The 15,515-nt window shown below is 38.0% G+C and overlaps 1 protein-coding gene and 1 non-coding gene across 2 annotated transcripts; one reads left to right on the plus strand and one right to left on the minus strand.

Moving 5' to 3' along the window:
• Nucleotides 1-279: 279 nt before the first annotated feature.
• On the plus strand, nt 280-2,822 carry LOC108145535 (phenoloxidase-activating factor 2-like). Its single transcript, XM_017271034.2, has 3 exons — nt 280-377; nt 1,343-1,823; nt 1,886-2,822. The coding sequence occupies exons 2-3, from the start codon at nt 1,356-1,358 to the stop codon at nt 2,762-2,764; spliced, it is 1,347 nt and encodes a 448-aa protein (XP_017126523.1). The 5' UTR covers nt 280-377; nt 1,343-1,355; the 3' UTR covers nt 2,765-2,822.
• A 12,350-nt stretch (nt 2,823-15,172) lies between these two features.
• On the minus strand, nt 15,173-15,255 carry Trnal-cag. The gene has a single exon. It is a non-coding gene; the product is annotated as a tRNA-Leu (tRNA).
• Between the last annotated feature and the right edge of the window lie 260 nt (nt 15,256-15,515).

Raw genomic sequence — 15,515 nt, forward strand, 5'->3', positions numbered from 1 at the left:
GAAGCCAATGCTCTTTTCCCCTGACTCTTCTTACTCTGAAAATTTCCCTCTGTTGTCTTCATTTTTGATGTAAATAAAATGAATTAGCTTGAATTAGAGTTGGTCCCGTAGCTTTTACTTCCTATAAGCCAGTATAGTCGGGGAATTCCTTGCATTGCGATGGCAGAGACGTATTCACGTATTTCTCTCTTTGTGTTAAGCTCTCTTGGGCAATTCCGAGATATGACGATCGGGCGTCTCTGAATCTCCCAAGCCGGTTCTATAAATGTTTTCAACTCAACTTCTAACCGTTCAGTCGATTTTCTGAATCAGAAGCTACGAAATTGTCTTTCGATCGCTGACTTCTGTATACACATTAATCTCCATACCACATATAGGTACATATATATAAATAATGCGACTATATAGCGCATACATAAGTGCATAATATTATAAATCGTGTAGGCGAAAGCTGATAATAAATAGTGTTTCAATGAAAAACTATTGATTTGCATTCCATTGTACATAAAAACAGTTGCAGTTCCGCTTGAAAAGTGTTTGTGAAAAGTAGCAACTAAAAGGCAATTAATATAAACTGCCGTAGTGTAATGTCATTGTAATACGCCTAGTGAATTAAATTAAGTAAGATAAAAAAACGTGTTGCATTGCGTTTTTACATACGCAAAAAAATATGAGTGTGGGGTGTTTTTAAAAGTGTTTGCGAAAACTTACAATAAGAAATAATTTATAAATTATTAATTATTTAGAGAAAGCTGCCCGAAATAAGGTTATCAGGATTTAGTAACAGGAAGAAGGAAGCGTTTCTGACCCCATAAAGTATTCTTGATCAGGATCAATAGCCGAGACGATTTTGTCTGAATGAAAGTCGAGAGCTAGAAAACTATGAATGCTTGAGATTTAAAATTTCGTAAGCAGATTTAAGTTATTCTTATGCAGCGCAAATTTATTTCAATACGTGACCACGCCCACTTGGCGCCCACCCGCAAAGGTTAGTTATTGGGCTGTTTAGACATGTTCAAATTGGTCCATTATTTTAGAAGTTATTGAAGTTATTACCGCTGCTATAAAGCCTGTTTATTATTTAGGGCATTAACGGGTAACACGTAGACCCCGATTGCTTTGTGGCGGAATGTTTAGTTTGAAATTTGTTTGCTGAGTAACGGGTATCTAATAGTCGGGGAACTCGACTCAAGCCATCTTTCTTGTTCTTTTTTTTGTAATTTAATTATAAGAGCAGATGTATACAAACCAGTATGTACTGATAACCTCCATTGTGCATTGCATGAGATTGAGGTCCCACTTATCTCCGATTCTCAGTGTCATCTGCTCTCTTCTCCGCCAGTGCCCTAACATCGATGATGCTCTGGTCAATCTCAGCAGTGTTCCTCCTGCTGGCTCTTGGTCCTGGCTCCGAGGCCCAGGACACTGTTTCGCCGATGTGCCGCCCGGATGAGCTGTGCACCTCGGTGAGGCGGTGCGAGGAATCCGACGACTCCGGCCGAAAGGGCATTGGACCGCGGATTGGCCGCTTCTGCGGCACCGGAAGGATCTGCTGCGAGAAGGCGCAGCTGGACAGCTGGGACATGCAGGGATCAATGCCGCTGTCGTCGTTGAACACCCTGGTAGACCCAATCCGGAACAAGGCTTTCAAAACTTTGGAGCCACCGCCGAACGAAAGTTGCGGCGTGAACATGGAGTGTGTGCCCAGGAAACTGTGCCGCGACAACGTCATCAACGACTCCGGGATCAGCCTGATCAATCCCAGGATCAGCTCGATTCCGTGCAGCAGGTCCTTGTACCGCTGCTGTGCTGTGGACCAGCAGGTGAGTTCAGGCTGGATTAGTTTGGTATTCAATATCATAAAGGACCTTTTACAACTCGCCAGGTGGACGAAAGCCAGAGTCCGTATGTGCAGAAGGAGGCCAGCTTTAAGTACAAGAACTGCGGCTACAGCAATCCGCAGGGCCTAATACCCGACAACGACAAGTTCAACTACACGAACGATGTCGCTCTTTTCGGCCAGTTTCCATGGATGGTGGGCATCTTCACTGGGCGGCAGGACTTTCTCTGCGGTGGCACCCTGATCCATCCCCGTTTGGTGGTCACCTCGTCGCACAACCTGGTCAACGACACGAAGGACACCTTGGTGGCCAGGGCCGGCGACTGGGATCTGAACAGCCTGAACGAGCCGCATCCGCACCAGAGCAGACGCATCGAGGAGATCATCATGCATCCGGAATTCGATCCGGAATCGCTGTTCAACGACATAGCCCTCCTGCTGCTGGACGAGCCCATCCAGCTCGCTCCGCACATCCAGCCGCTGTGCCTGCCGCCGCCGGAAACGCCGGAGAGGTCGCGTGAGCTGACTTCGGCCACCTGCTTTGCCACCGGCTGGGGCGCCAAGTCGGCCAACAACGACAAACTGGAGCACGTGCTCAAGCGGATCAACCTGCCGGTTGTGGACCACGACGAGTGCCAGGCGACGCTGCGAACGACGCGCCTAGAGAGTCGCTTCCGGCTGCGCCCGAGCTTCCTCTGCGCCGGCGGCAGTGATGGCCAGGACACGTGCAAGGGAGACGGAGGATCGCCACTGTTCTGCACGATGCCCGGTCAGACCGATCGATACCAACTGGTCGGCATCGTGTCCTGGGGCGTGGACTGTGCCACCGTGGGCATTCCGGCCGTGTACGCCAATGTGCCGTATCTGCGCAACTGGATCGACGAGAAGATCCAGGGACTACATATCGACATGCAGGCGCCGTAGACTTAAACACAACTACACAAAAGAATAAAATAAATGTACACATTTTTGCAACATCTAAGCTTACCAATTGTCTATATTCTGAGTAAACTGGTATTAATGATATTCAGTTTCAATACTTAATGATAATTACAATTAAAAAGGTTTTTTTGACTAACCAAGCTGAGTCTTATATTTAAAAAAAAAAAGGATTTTTTCTTGATTTTAAGCTGCTGAAATAATAGGGTCATTTAAAAAAAAAATTGTAGTATTAACATAGTAAATAATTAACATGGAATATATATTCTAAACAATATTTTTCAAACTAAATTATTGTATTAGAAGTTAATAACATAACATGGGCAAAAGCGTAAGTGACAGCAGATAATAAAGGCTTATTATTTTAAAAGTAAACACCTAACCAGACTACCTAGAATCTAGTCTGTTTTTAGTACAATTTGATTTATTCGCAATGTTTTCCTCTTAGTCTTAGTCTAGGTAAACCAGCTTTAAAAAATGTCATAAGCAAAACTATGCAAAAGAGAGATATTAGAAAATTAGGGTTATATGGCTTTAGAAATAAGCTCGGAGCTTGATACTTTCGAACTTATCTTTCACAAACATTATCCGCTAACTTCGTCTACTATATCCGCTATTTATCCGTGCCACTTCGAACTTAAACGCTGGGATAGCTTTCCATCCGGGCACTTAAGTGTAACATACCTCCAAGTCACTCGATTTATTGCGATCCTTGAACAAAGGAGCGCGGCAACAAGAAATACGAGCCAAGGAGCAACGTCTTCGTGCCGGCAGCTTATAAATAGTCAAGCCATGGCAGATGGCTATGTGGCCCGTCCTCCATTTGACACCCCCATCCGTTGAGGCTCCGCTTTTGCATCGCGGCAATAGAACTAAATTAACAACGGGAACAACACATCGCTTGGCCAAAAATTGAGAAATTACACGCTGGGCCTGGCAAATGGCTGGGCGAATTGATTTTGGTGCTGCCTGCTGCTCCTCCTTCACTTCCAATTCCTACAGAACTCTTCTCCTCCAGCCTTCCACCTACTATTCCGCGATTACTTGGCCATGAGCTGGGCTAAAAACTCATTTCTCAAGTAAATTGTTTAAGCAGTTTTTGTTTTGTTTTACGTTGCTGGAATTTATTGGCCATTTTTTCGTATTGATTTTGTTGGTTCAATTTACCGAATAAAAATTGCAGTTTGCAACGATGCTTCTGCAGCTAAGTATCCGTTGCCAAGTGAAGGAAGTAAAATGTGCGCTCTTATTTTATTGTTAAGTATATTTATTTTATTATTATATATTATATTTTTGCAACAGAATTTTGACTTTAAATGCAGAGTAACATTTTTAATACAAGAAACTGATAAAATTTGGGTTATCGTATTTATACAGATAAGATAAGATATTCGCGTATGATCACAGAAAAACATGTTCTATGTCTATTGAGTGGCTATTAAATCGCATTAAATTTAAGAGGCTTGCTTTTCAATCTTATTGCCAACTTTTAATATATCTCAATTGTTTAAATTAAAAATATTACAACTGAATAAAAAAAGTTTAGTTTGCCAGACTAAACACACTAGGAATTAGTACGGAGAGTAAAAACTTAATACAAAAGTTGCATTAATACACTGATTAAAAATGGAGTAGTAAAAATAAATATCTGGCTATTGTTTTAATTATAATTGTATATATATTTATAATTGTATATTAAATATTTAAATTAAATATGAAATCATAATATTAAATACAATGCATATTAAATTACAAATATTCCATTTCGGATTGACTGAATGACTGACATTTGGACGCTAAAAACAGGGGAGATACAATGCTGCTGATGCTGCTGCTTTTATATGAATGCTTTGTTTATTTTGTTATTTTGTAATTAATTCAACGTTTATTCCCACTTATAAATATCGGTTATTTTGAATTTGAGAAGCACCGAAAAGTATGAGATAAGCTATCAGGGAAGTTTCAACCTTACACGTTTTAGTCAATCAATAAAAAAATACTTTACTCCGTATTAAGTATTCACAAGTAAATGCAAAATTAAGTATGAAATGTAATTGAATATTTCTAAAATACATGAATATGAATTATATAACATATAGTAATGTTATCAAATTATAATAAATTATAATTATAAAGCAAAACGAGTTGAAATACTGACTAAAATAACAGCTCAAGCCTGCAAGAGTACATGAGGAGCGTTCCGTATATAAATATACATATATAGTAACTATTTTACCTTATACCTTGGACTTTTCGCTCTGCCAATTCGGCTATGGATGCTGGGATCAATTTACGCTTGATTAGCTTTTCATTCGCAAGCTGGGCGCAATCAAATATTTGCCAAATTGATAATCATTTAATTATAACAAAGCATAATGCAAAATGCAACTGCTAACAGCTAGCAGCAAATGTATCTCGGATGGCATCTGGGATGGGTTCTGTACATGATTGAGGGATTGTGTTGCAATGTGTGTTTGCAATTATAATGGCCCTGGCCGCAATTGTGTTGCATACTTTGAGGCACAGTTCCTTGCCATCTGTCCGCCCCTCCTCCCCCTCTTCCTGCACCAAGGAAGCCATCAAATTACAAATGATGTAGTGCCCGGGGGAAAATGAGAACAGACGCACGGACCTTCGGACTGGGCAGCGTTGCAGCTTTGTGGCCAGTGAACGGAAATAGAAACAGCTGCAAATGGCAGTTAGCTCAGTTCCATGCCGCATGTACATGCATACATACATACATATATGCACATTATGCATAAAGGTTTAGTTTCAATGTGGGAGAAAAATCATTCCACTAATGTCCCACGCACGCGCTCACACTCGGCAGCATGAACAATTGACACTGGCTAACTGCCGTGGAAAGTCCACTAAATGCACCCATAGCCATGTTATTCAGATACCCTGTTCAGGAAGGGCCGTCTGTGGAGCCAGGAAGCTCAAACTAATGTTTAGCCACCGGAAGCCAAGGCCAGGAAATTAGGAAGGGAAGTTTCAATTCATGGGGCTTAAAGGTAATTGAGTTCCAGCTTACAATATGTTAATACATATAAAAAAAGCATTTTTAAAATTAAACTAATTGCTATATACTATAATACTATTGCTATACAACATAATTCATTTTATTTAGGTTACAAATCTTTTATCTTCGTTGGAAATATTTTACCATATATATTCGGATTGACAAAGGCATTTATTTAAATTTCTGCTGATCGATATTCATTCACAACTCTTTAAAAGTATTAAAACAATTATTAATTAAAATGTAAATTGGGTTCGCCGAGATGAACAATTTCAAAATAATATGCACAGGTTGTATTTTGTACGAAATTTAACTTATAAGGTTTAAGTGCAGTAAACTCTTTGTCGTATCATAGTTATTCAAGCCATAGAGGCTTAAATAGAAAAGACATAAATCAAAGGTAATGACTCTGAACTCTTTGAAGATCATAACGATTCCGTGCCTAAAAGGTACTCCGTTGTTCGATTTATTAACAATCCAACCATGTTGTCGCGCTAATTAACAGCCAGAGAATAAATTACGAGCACATTTGCAAAAATCCTAAAGCGAGCGAGTGTTATGACCGGAGGGACTGAGCGGCCCAAAAATGGGATGATGTCCGGTTTGAAACAATTAAATGCATGCCCGTGCAAACCACGGACAGGCCCACTCTGCGTATACGCAACTCGGTGCATGAAAAATTAGCCTGGCTCTACACAGCAGTGCCGCACTCTCGGTCCCATTCGGATTCACATTCGGCAATTCGGTGCGACATGTTGTCAGCGTTTTAGACAATTTGTTATGCAAATTGCTTATTAACTTTATGGCCGGCACGCGAGCTCCACTTGGCCGCCCCCCAAACATTTTGAATTGTCAATTAGTTGCGGCGGCCAGAAGCCCCAGACATAACCAACCTGATACTCACCTGCCGAATCGAGAGATAGAGCTTCTAAATACAATATCTGGCATTATTTAAACATTGACCCGTGCTATTTTATGTCATTTTATGGCCACCTGCCTGCCACGAACTGCCATTAAGTGGACATAAAATACGCGCCGGCTTCGATTTTAATTTATGTCCTGCCGCCTCCAATGGTGCTGCAGTTCCTGCTCCTGCAACCGATCCTGCTCGAACTCCGGCTCCTTACCTTCTAATGACATTGGCTCGCTATCGACAGTGGCCTTTAACTTAATTGAAAATTTTCATTTTGTTCCTGCTAAATGGCGGTACAGCGTTATTTATGGCGTTGGCTGGGAACTGGCCAAATAGCCATGGACCCATCTCCTCATCCTCGCTTTCCTGGCATGATTTGTGTAGTTTTAGTTTAATGATGTTTTCTACTGTTCATAGAAAATTTAATTTACCCTTAAGGACAAAAAATTATTTTAGAACACATTTTCATAAAATCGTGGTGTTTTCAATGATTGTTTTTGACAGGTATTTTTAACAGCAAGTTTTTGTGTAAGAGAAAACTACTATTTATAGTTAAACAATTTTGACATGTAATTAGCTTTAAACATAATTAATTAATTATGTATTATTCACATTACTAAGATGTAACTTTAAAAATAGCAGTAGTAGTTTATTAATAACAGTAAATATAAAAAAAAAAGTTTTTAAGTTTTTGTAAGCCTATGAAAACTTATGTTAAACAGTGATTAAGGGGCTATACCAGTGGTACCCACGAAAAAATAAACAAGAAAGAAAGCAAACTTCGGCAAGCCGAAGTTCATATACCCTTGCAGCTATCGCAAGAATTAAATATTTTTGAAAACATTAAAATTATGATTTACTTGCGTATATGTTTAAAAACATTGAAGCTATGACGATTTGCAGCTTAATTATTTGATTGTTCTTTTATATATTTTTATTGTTTGTATGGGAGCTATATGATATAGTCGTCCGATTTTGATGAAATTTAAACCATCATTCTGAAATATTTAACCATTGCTATATGTCGAAGAACTAAAAAAAAAATTAAAAAACAGCAAAGTTATAATTTTTTTCAATTATTTTTCCGATTGTTCCTATGGGAGCTATATGCTATAGTCGTCCGATTTTGATGAAATATTAACCATAATTCTGAAATATTTAACCATTGCTTTATGTCGAAGAACAAAACAAAAAATTAAAAAACAGCAAAGTTATAATTTTTTTCAATTATTTTTCCGATTGTTCCTATGGGAGCTATATGCTATAGTCGTCCGATTTTGATGAAATTTAAACCATAATTCTGAATTATTTAACCATTGCTATATGTCGAAGAACTAAACAAAAAATTAAAAAACAGCAAAGTTATAATTTTTTTTCAATTATTTTTCCGATTGTTCCTATGGGAGCTATATGCTATAGTCGTCCGATCCGGCTCGTTCCGACTTATATACTACCTGCAATAGAAAGACAACTTTTGGGAAAGTTTCATGCAGATAGCTTTAAAACTGAGAGACTAGTTTGCATATAAACGGACGGACAGACGGACAGACGGACGGACAGACGGACGGACAGACGGACATGGCTAGATCGACTCTACTAGTGATGCTGATCAAGAATATATATACTTTATAGGGTCGGAAACGTCTCCTTCACTGCGTTGCAAACTTCTGACTGAAATTATAATACCCTCTGCAAGGGTATAAAAATAAAACTAATTTGTTCTGAATTTGAATGGAGTTTTCCATTAATATTTAATTAAAGTACCTTTTCTTTTTGTTAACATTTTCTTGTTTTATGTTTAAGCTCATAAGGTTGCATTTCACCCTTCCAAACATAAAGTTCTCTTCCAGATTCCAGCTAATTGCTTGCAACTCGAGATCTTGTTTTCTTGCCGGTTAGCTACAAAATTGGGCAGTTAGTTGAAATGTGTTGGTGTTAGCGCACATAAGTATGCAACAGCTAGCGACTACAAAGTAACACAAGCCCTAAATACTTTTGGCTATCTCCTCCCATCCTTTCCCTTTATTGGCGATGGTGCACTTGGCCACATTTGCAGGTCCTGTCCCCCTCTTTCTGTTGTTGTGTGTCCCGAGTCCTGAACCCTGTGCTGCTCTCCTTTAGCGCATTCGTGTCTCGGACATGAATTACGTTTACCGACAATTAATTTCAAGTGAAAATGTGCTAAAACTTTTAATTGGGCAGCCAAGTGGCTGGCAGGCGAGCAGAAAGATGCAGATGCAGAGCGGGGCAGTAAGCAAACGTGGCAGCCATAAAAATGTCGACAACATGCCTGAAAAGTGTTTCATTCTACCAATTTCGCTGCAGGTGCGCCCATAGGGCACATTTTAAAGTTTAAAGCTCAAACCAATACTATGAAATGTTTATAAAATGCACAGAAGTGGATGCAAATATATAGCGCTCTTGACAATTAAAAAGTTTCAGTTACCTGTAACAATTTCCAAATGCATTCAAAAAATTTAAAACTAAACCTGTCGCAATAACTGTTAAGCTTTAGAATTAATTTGGTTTCATTTATCCAGATACGGATTTTATTTAATGCTCTGTTGGCGAACTATATATAAATCGAATAGTAGAATGCCATAATTTCAAGTATCCCTATTTAAAGATGTGTTGTCTAGTATACACATGTGGTGCACGTCACGTATTTTCGCCGTTTGAGTTATCAAAACAGACAAGCTCAGTTTGTAACAGAGATATGCAACTAATTATGTCAATTAAACCTTTGTTCCCGACATTTGCGGTCATTGGTGATGACACTTAACCATAGCATTCTGAAATGTAAGGTTCACTAAGTTCCAAAAGGGTGCAACAACTGGATAATCAGACAGGAGAGTAGTACATAAATGAAAATATTGTACATTTATGTTTAAACATACATTTATTTGTAGGTTTAGTTCAATTGATATGTAAAATTGGTCGAAATCGCTCTTTTTCCAGTTTCTAAAGCTGTGATTCGAAATCTTTTAGAATTGTATACCTCCATTATTGTATAAAAATAATGTAACATTTTTAAAACGTTTTAGTCAAACCATATTTAAGATCTTCCATAAACCGTTAGATTTGTGTTATGTTTAGATTAACTTTACAGTATTGAATAAAATGGTTCACTTATGTTTGCTGTGTATTTGCTTTTCCAAATGATGGCACACAAAGAGTGACATGGAAATGACGTCTGCACGTGTGAGTGTGTAACTGCGTGTGAAGGACATAATATGCAAATAAGTTTTGAACAACATTCAGATCAATTCAGTCGACTGTTTAACAATGGAATGAGACAGAAAGCAAGTGGCGGACTGAGAGCAAAAAATGGGTCAGGGTCGAGTTCGTTTTATGTGGAATAACAATGGCTACTCAACCATTAAGTAGACCAATTCGTTCGACCAAAAATTTCAGATGCACACAAATACACCGGTGAATTTCCTATCTGCAAAAATCAACTCACGTGCCAGCGCTGTACTAGTTATTTGAACAAAACAAACACACACTCATTCAGACCGCAGCCCGAAATGTGCACTTTTCCAAATGGCAATTGGAAAAGCTGAAAACGAAGACAATGCTGGCAAAGAGAAGTGGCAGTGAGGCAAGGACTGGTGGAAATCTATACAAACAACAAACAGCATACGCCCAAACTCTCGTAACAATAACAATTCAATCAAATGTTCACCCTCCTCGTCTATGAAAATCTTCGAATGGAAACAAACAACAGTACACGCGTGCAGGCGAGAGGAGTTAGGTAAAAGGATGGGAGGGGGCAAAAATGTTTTGATTAAAATTAGTTGAATTTTCAACACAAGCAAGAGCTTTCTTTTCAGCTCTAAAAGCGCTCTGTGAGTTTGCGCAGCACATTGTGTCCTAACTTAACCGTTAGGGCCTCACAGAACTGAAGAGAGAATCCTTTGGAGATAAATCGAAGGAGGAGAGTTTGCGATGTTTTCCCCTGCTAGTCATATATTTTTTTGTCAGTCTAATTCACTGATTAATCCACATATAACAAAAACAACACTAAGTAAATAAAGTAAGGAACATTCTCTGCATATTTATTGGTTGAACGAACACCTGCTTTAACAACAAATTTACTATAAAAAAGACAAAATCACTAAAGTCGAGTGCCCCGACTATTATGTAGCCGTTACTTAGCTAATCAATTTTTTAATAATATATACGACCCCTGAAAAAAAAATAATAATGTACAATATGTGGTCACACTTTGAAATAAACTTGCTTCCTTGTACCTGCTACATTCTTTTCAACGAATACAATATACCTTTTTAGTACTAAGTTGCTACTGTATTATACGGTTGTATTTCGTTGATGTTTACTTTCTACGTATTAAGTATTACATTTTTGTTGCAGTTTACTCTAACTATAAACATTATTTCCCAACTGTTTCTGGCACACCATGCATCGCAACCCACAAGTCAGACACTGTTGATTTTTGTTAGTTTTTCACATACTTCCACACTTGCTGGAAGAAAAGTGAAACCACAATTTCAAACAGCTTGGGATGAACTAGGTAAATGCATGATTATTTAACGTATTTTAGTGAAACAGGTGAAGTTTTTTTTGTTTTTTTATTGGCTTCTGTGTATAGTATAACCAATACTGTCTGCCCTCTTTGTAAACATGGAGTGCCAATTATTAGACACCCGCTACTTAGCTAAATCATTTTTAAACAAATATACCCCCCCTAAAATAATCGCAATGTTTAGCAATATTTATGCTAACAACTTTTGAAATACTATTCCGATTTGAAAAATAATGTGTAGAGTCGATAGATATTGACCGTATATACATATACAGCTTATAAATCGCCTCTAACACGTCTCAGAATGACATGGCAGATTTTCGAGACTTGTGGTCGACTTGCAACGCAAGTGCATAACTATAGTTTGCATGTTTAATCCAAAATTTTTTGTTTTTATAGTTTCTGAGAACTTGACCTTCAGATACCCTTTATAAGGTCTGGAACGCTTCTATTGACCAGTTACGTACTTTTTAACGATTGTAATGCACTTTTTGAGTAACGGGCATAAAAATTAAATTATCTGTCACTTTTAGTACCCATAATTCAGAACTCCACTCTCTGCAGACCTTGAACGCCATGCGTTGTGCGAAACTTACCTAGTTGGTATAATCTAAGTACATATAAATGTGTATACTCTGTTGTATCCAAATCGTCATGCACTATATAACGTCATATTAAAACTCCAGCTTATAGAGAAAGTTGTTCAATTTTGTTGTGACTTTTTTTCCACTTGCAACACGTGCGGCATTTTGTTGTCGTTCAAATAGCTATATAGTGCCAGTGATGCTTATAAAATGGCTGGCTGTTGTTGCTGAAAAAGTAGGAGTGGCCCGAGTAACCCCGGTTACCATGCCGCTGCTGCAAAACGTGTGCATTTTCACAGCCGTTTGAACTTGGCAACATTCGCAAAATGTGCAACATGGCGTAAAGAATTCTTGTTAAGCGCAGCAGTTAGCTTTCGAGGAGGCATCAGTCCCGACTGAAAAACTTTACTTTGTATCTATGCACAGATGCATATGGTAATATTTATACGCACAAATGTTAAAGCTGCAATCGGATATAATTTTCATGGCAAATAATTAAATAATTTGCCTCATGCTTCAAATTAATCCACCAGGAAAGCAAAGAATAAACCTCAGAAATAATTTGATCAACTTTATCAATACAAATGCAAAATACCCAATTTTTGCCATTGACTTCATAACTCTTGATTGTGTGCATTCAAACACAAATAAGCCAATTGCACAAATTGACACCATTGAATGAATATAAGTACCTCCTCGCACATCCGTTTTAAAGCTTAAATCCTGGTTAAATTTTCAAACGATTAAGCTAAATGCTAGGCATAACAGGCCAATTAAAACACTTTTTATTTTTGTGGAGATTTTTTCAATACTCTTTATCTTAGAGAATAGCCTTCACACAATTGACCAACGCATTTTTGACTAAGTTATATAATAAATTCGTTTCATTAAGAGTTTATTTTAAATACGTTTTTATTTTTATTTTGTACTAATACTGGAGTTTTATAATTTCAATTATAGTTAATTTGTATAAGATTTTGATACGCGAGAGCTTTAAAAATAGTCAAAATCGAATCGAAATCATTTTCAATCATAGCCCCTCTAATGATTAAAGACAGAAAATAAACTTATGTTTATAAGCGTAAAATCGAGACCGACTACACTTTATGTGTGCTTTCAATGCCATCGAAAGTAACTGAAAAGTGGGCGACGGGGAAAGTCGAGAGTAGGGCACAACTTTCACTTCGAAGGACACAGGAACCGCCCACTGACGTAGACGGGTTGTCAATCCCAGTCCATCGTCCGCTGTTCGCTGAAGCGCAGAGCGGAAATCAGACGCCATATCGGGCGGACATGTTCGACAAGACCCGGGCGGAAATGGAGAGCCGGGCAAAAGTATGGAGATTACAAAAATGACTAGGTAAATAACCAAGAAGAGATAAGTCTTCAAATGCTGCAAGCCAATAAAACGCAGTCAGTGCACTGAACATTTTTCGAATCTCATGTCTCATAGAGATGTAACGCAAGTCCGAGTTGGGAGGACATCACAAACAATTTCAGCATGAGAGGTCAAAGCCCTCCCATTGGACCAAGTTTCGTTTTGAAAACTGCATCAAACAGAGGAAAACTCAGAGTCACGCAGTATATGCAAATGACACAGCTGCAGTTCCACTTGTGGATACATTTCTATTTGCAATTTTAGTTGCAGATGCATATATGTATTGAGAGCGTTTCAGTTTGGTTTCGGATCTGTTTGAAATGCATTTCCAATATCTTTCTTTTATTTCAACCAGTCTGATTAATTGTACAACTTTTCTGAAATATCCTCAACTGTATTAAAGTTCTCTTTTTTTACATATTGAAAATATTTATTTTACAAATTATTTTATGCTTCAGTAAATTCTAAAATAAACTGAATAAATATTTAATAAAATAAAATAATATATTCAATATCACAAATTTGGTCCATTTAGTTCGCTAATGCGTTTGTTGACCTATTTGAAGGCACTAAAATCGATGCGTTCCTTGAAAGCCAGCTTTGTTGTTGACGTTTTTATCTGCAACTTCTCGCCCTCCCCTGAGACAGTCTGTCATCCAAAATCCATTGAGCGTAACGTATGAGTACGAATGCGGAATGCACTGCTCCATATTCCCTACCCACTCTGTCAATCTGACATGGTCTATTAATTTTATTAGTGTCATTGCATACAGCTTAAGTCTCAGAATTCAGAATACCCTCTGCTGGGTAGTCCCTGTTTTGTGGTGGAAATTCTCATTTTGTTTTCTGCAATCCATGAGTTGCATGCACAAAAAAATTCGGTATTTCATCTACCACAAAAAGTGTCCGAGGAAAGATATATTCTCAGAAGAGTTTTCTATAAAAAACTTATTTTCACTCAGGTTGCAGCTTTGACCCCAAAATACTGCCGAATAATCTCTTTTCCGCCAGCAAGATGTAGTACACTTGTGTTTATAATTTATTTGTTGCATTAGTGAATGTCGTTGGCAGCAGCACTGGCGGACACTTCAGAATGTCTGGGCTTCACCCGAACGCCCAAAGGTATTAAACGCTTACATACTTTATAAAACTGAAAAACTGACTGAAGTGAATAAATATGCATTTAAATTACAGAATGTTTTTATTTATTTTATTGTTACTTGGTAGGGTTGTTCAACTATTAACTTTCCAAATAGTAAAGCTTTGTTATTTTAACTATTTATCATTTTCTAGAACGCTTTTTCACCACCACATATATCCTGTCAAGCCCCAAAAGAAACAACAATTTCTTAAAAATCCCAAATACTTAAGAAACCCCTTTAAAGAAAGCATTACAATAATAACGTAATATTTGTGTAAATGAAGTTTCCATAAAATACTCACAATTTTTTCATCTAAAATGTAAAGTTCATGGCCCTGGCAGCTAATAACATAAAAACAAAAAAATAATTGAGGAAAAATCACATTTTCTATAGTACCTATGGTAGTTTGTGAGGATGTCTTAACTTTTATTATACAACAACGAAAATTCAGCTGGTCATTAACAATTCCTTGCTATTCAACCGTTTTAAAAAACACAACGTCGTATGGGAGAAAACAAACAGAGACACTGTAGCAAACAGACACGGCACAGTGAGGCAACGAAACTACAGTAAACACTGCAGCAAGTGGAATGCAGCCAGGCGTGTTAATTGTGTCATTTACATTGGCAAACAAGTGCGAGCGAACAAGTCAAAGGCTCAAGCAAATTAATGCGGCTGAGCGAATCTGCCGAGCTCTTTGCACAGTGCAATTAACGGCGACCAAGGAGCTGGCAATATATGCAAATAATTAATTTAAGTGAACTGCGGTCAGAAGTATAAATAAATAAAAGATACAAAAAAAAAGTCTTGTCAGAAGTGGGATTCGAACCCACGCCTACAGAGTAGACTGCGACCTGAACGCAGCGCCTTAGACCACTCGGCCATCCTGACAGTGACGGATTCTAGCCCAAACGCCAATAAGTTTCTTTGCCAGTTGATCTAGCCGAAAGCTCTTGCCCCATGAAAAGTTCTTAGTGGAAAACTTTGATATACTGACCACTGATCGATAGCACAAGCATTTCGATATTTAAGAAAAAAATCGATACATTTGCGTTCAAAAATTCAAACGTTCCCATTTCCAAAATAAGATCCATGTTGCTGCTCGATGAAAACTAAAAATTGTTTCATTTATTTATTTATCCAGTATTTCA

This window comes from Drosophila elegans, unplaced genomic scaffold (genome assembly GCF_018152505.1).
Source record: "Drosophila elegans isolate 14027-0461.03 unplaced genomic scaffold, ASM1815250v1 contig_520, whole genome shotgun sequence".
NCBI lineage: Eukaryota > Metazoa > Arthropoda > Insecta > Diptera > Drosophilidae > Drosophila > Drosophila elegans.

Coding starts and splice junctions, on each gene's coding strand:
- LOC108145535 (XM_017271034.2), top strand. CDS start 1,356: ATGATGCTCTGGTCAATCTCAGCAGTGTTCCTCCTGCTGGCTCTTGGT. Junction 1,824..1,885: donor GCTGTGCTGTGGACCAGCAG/GTGAGTTCAGGC, acceptor ACAACTCGCCAG/GTGGACGAAAGCCAGAGTCC.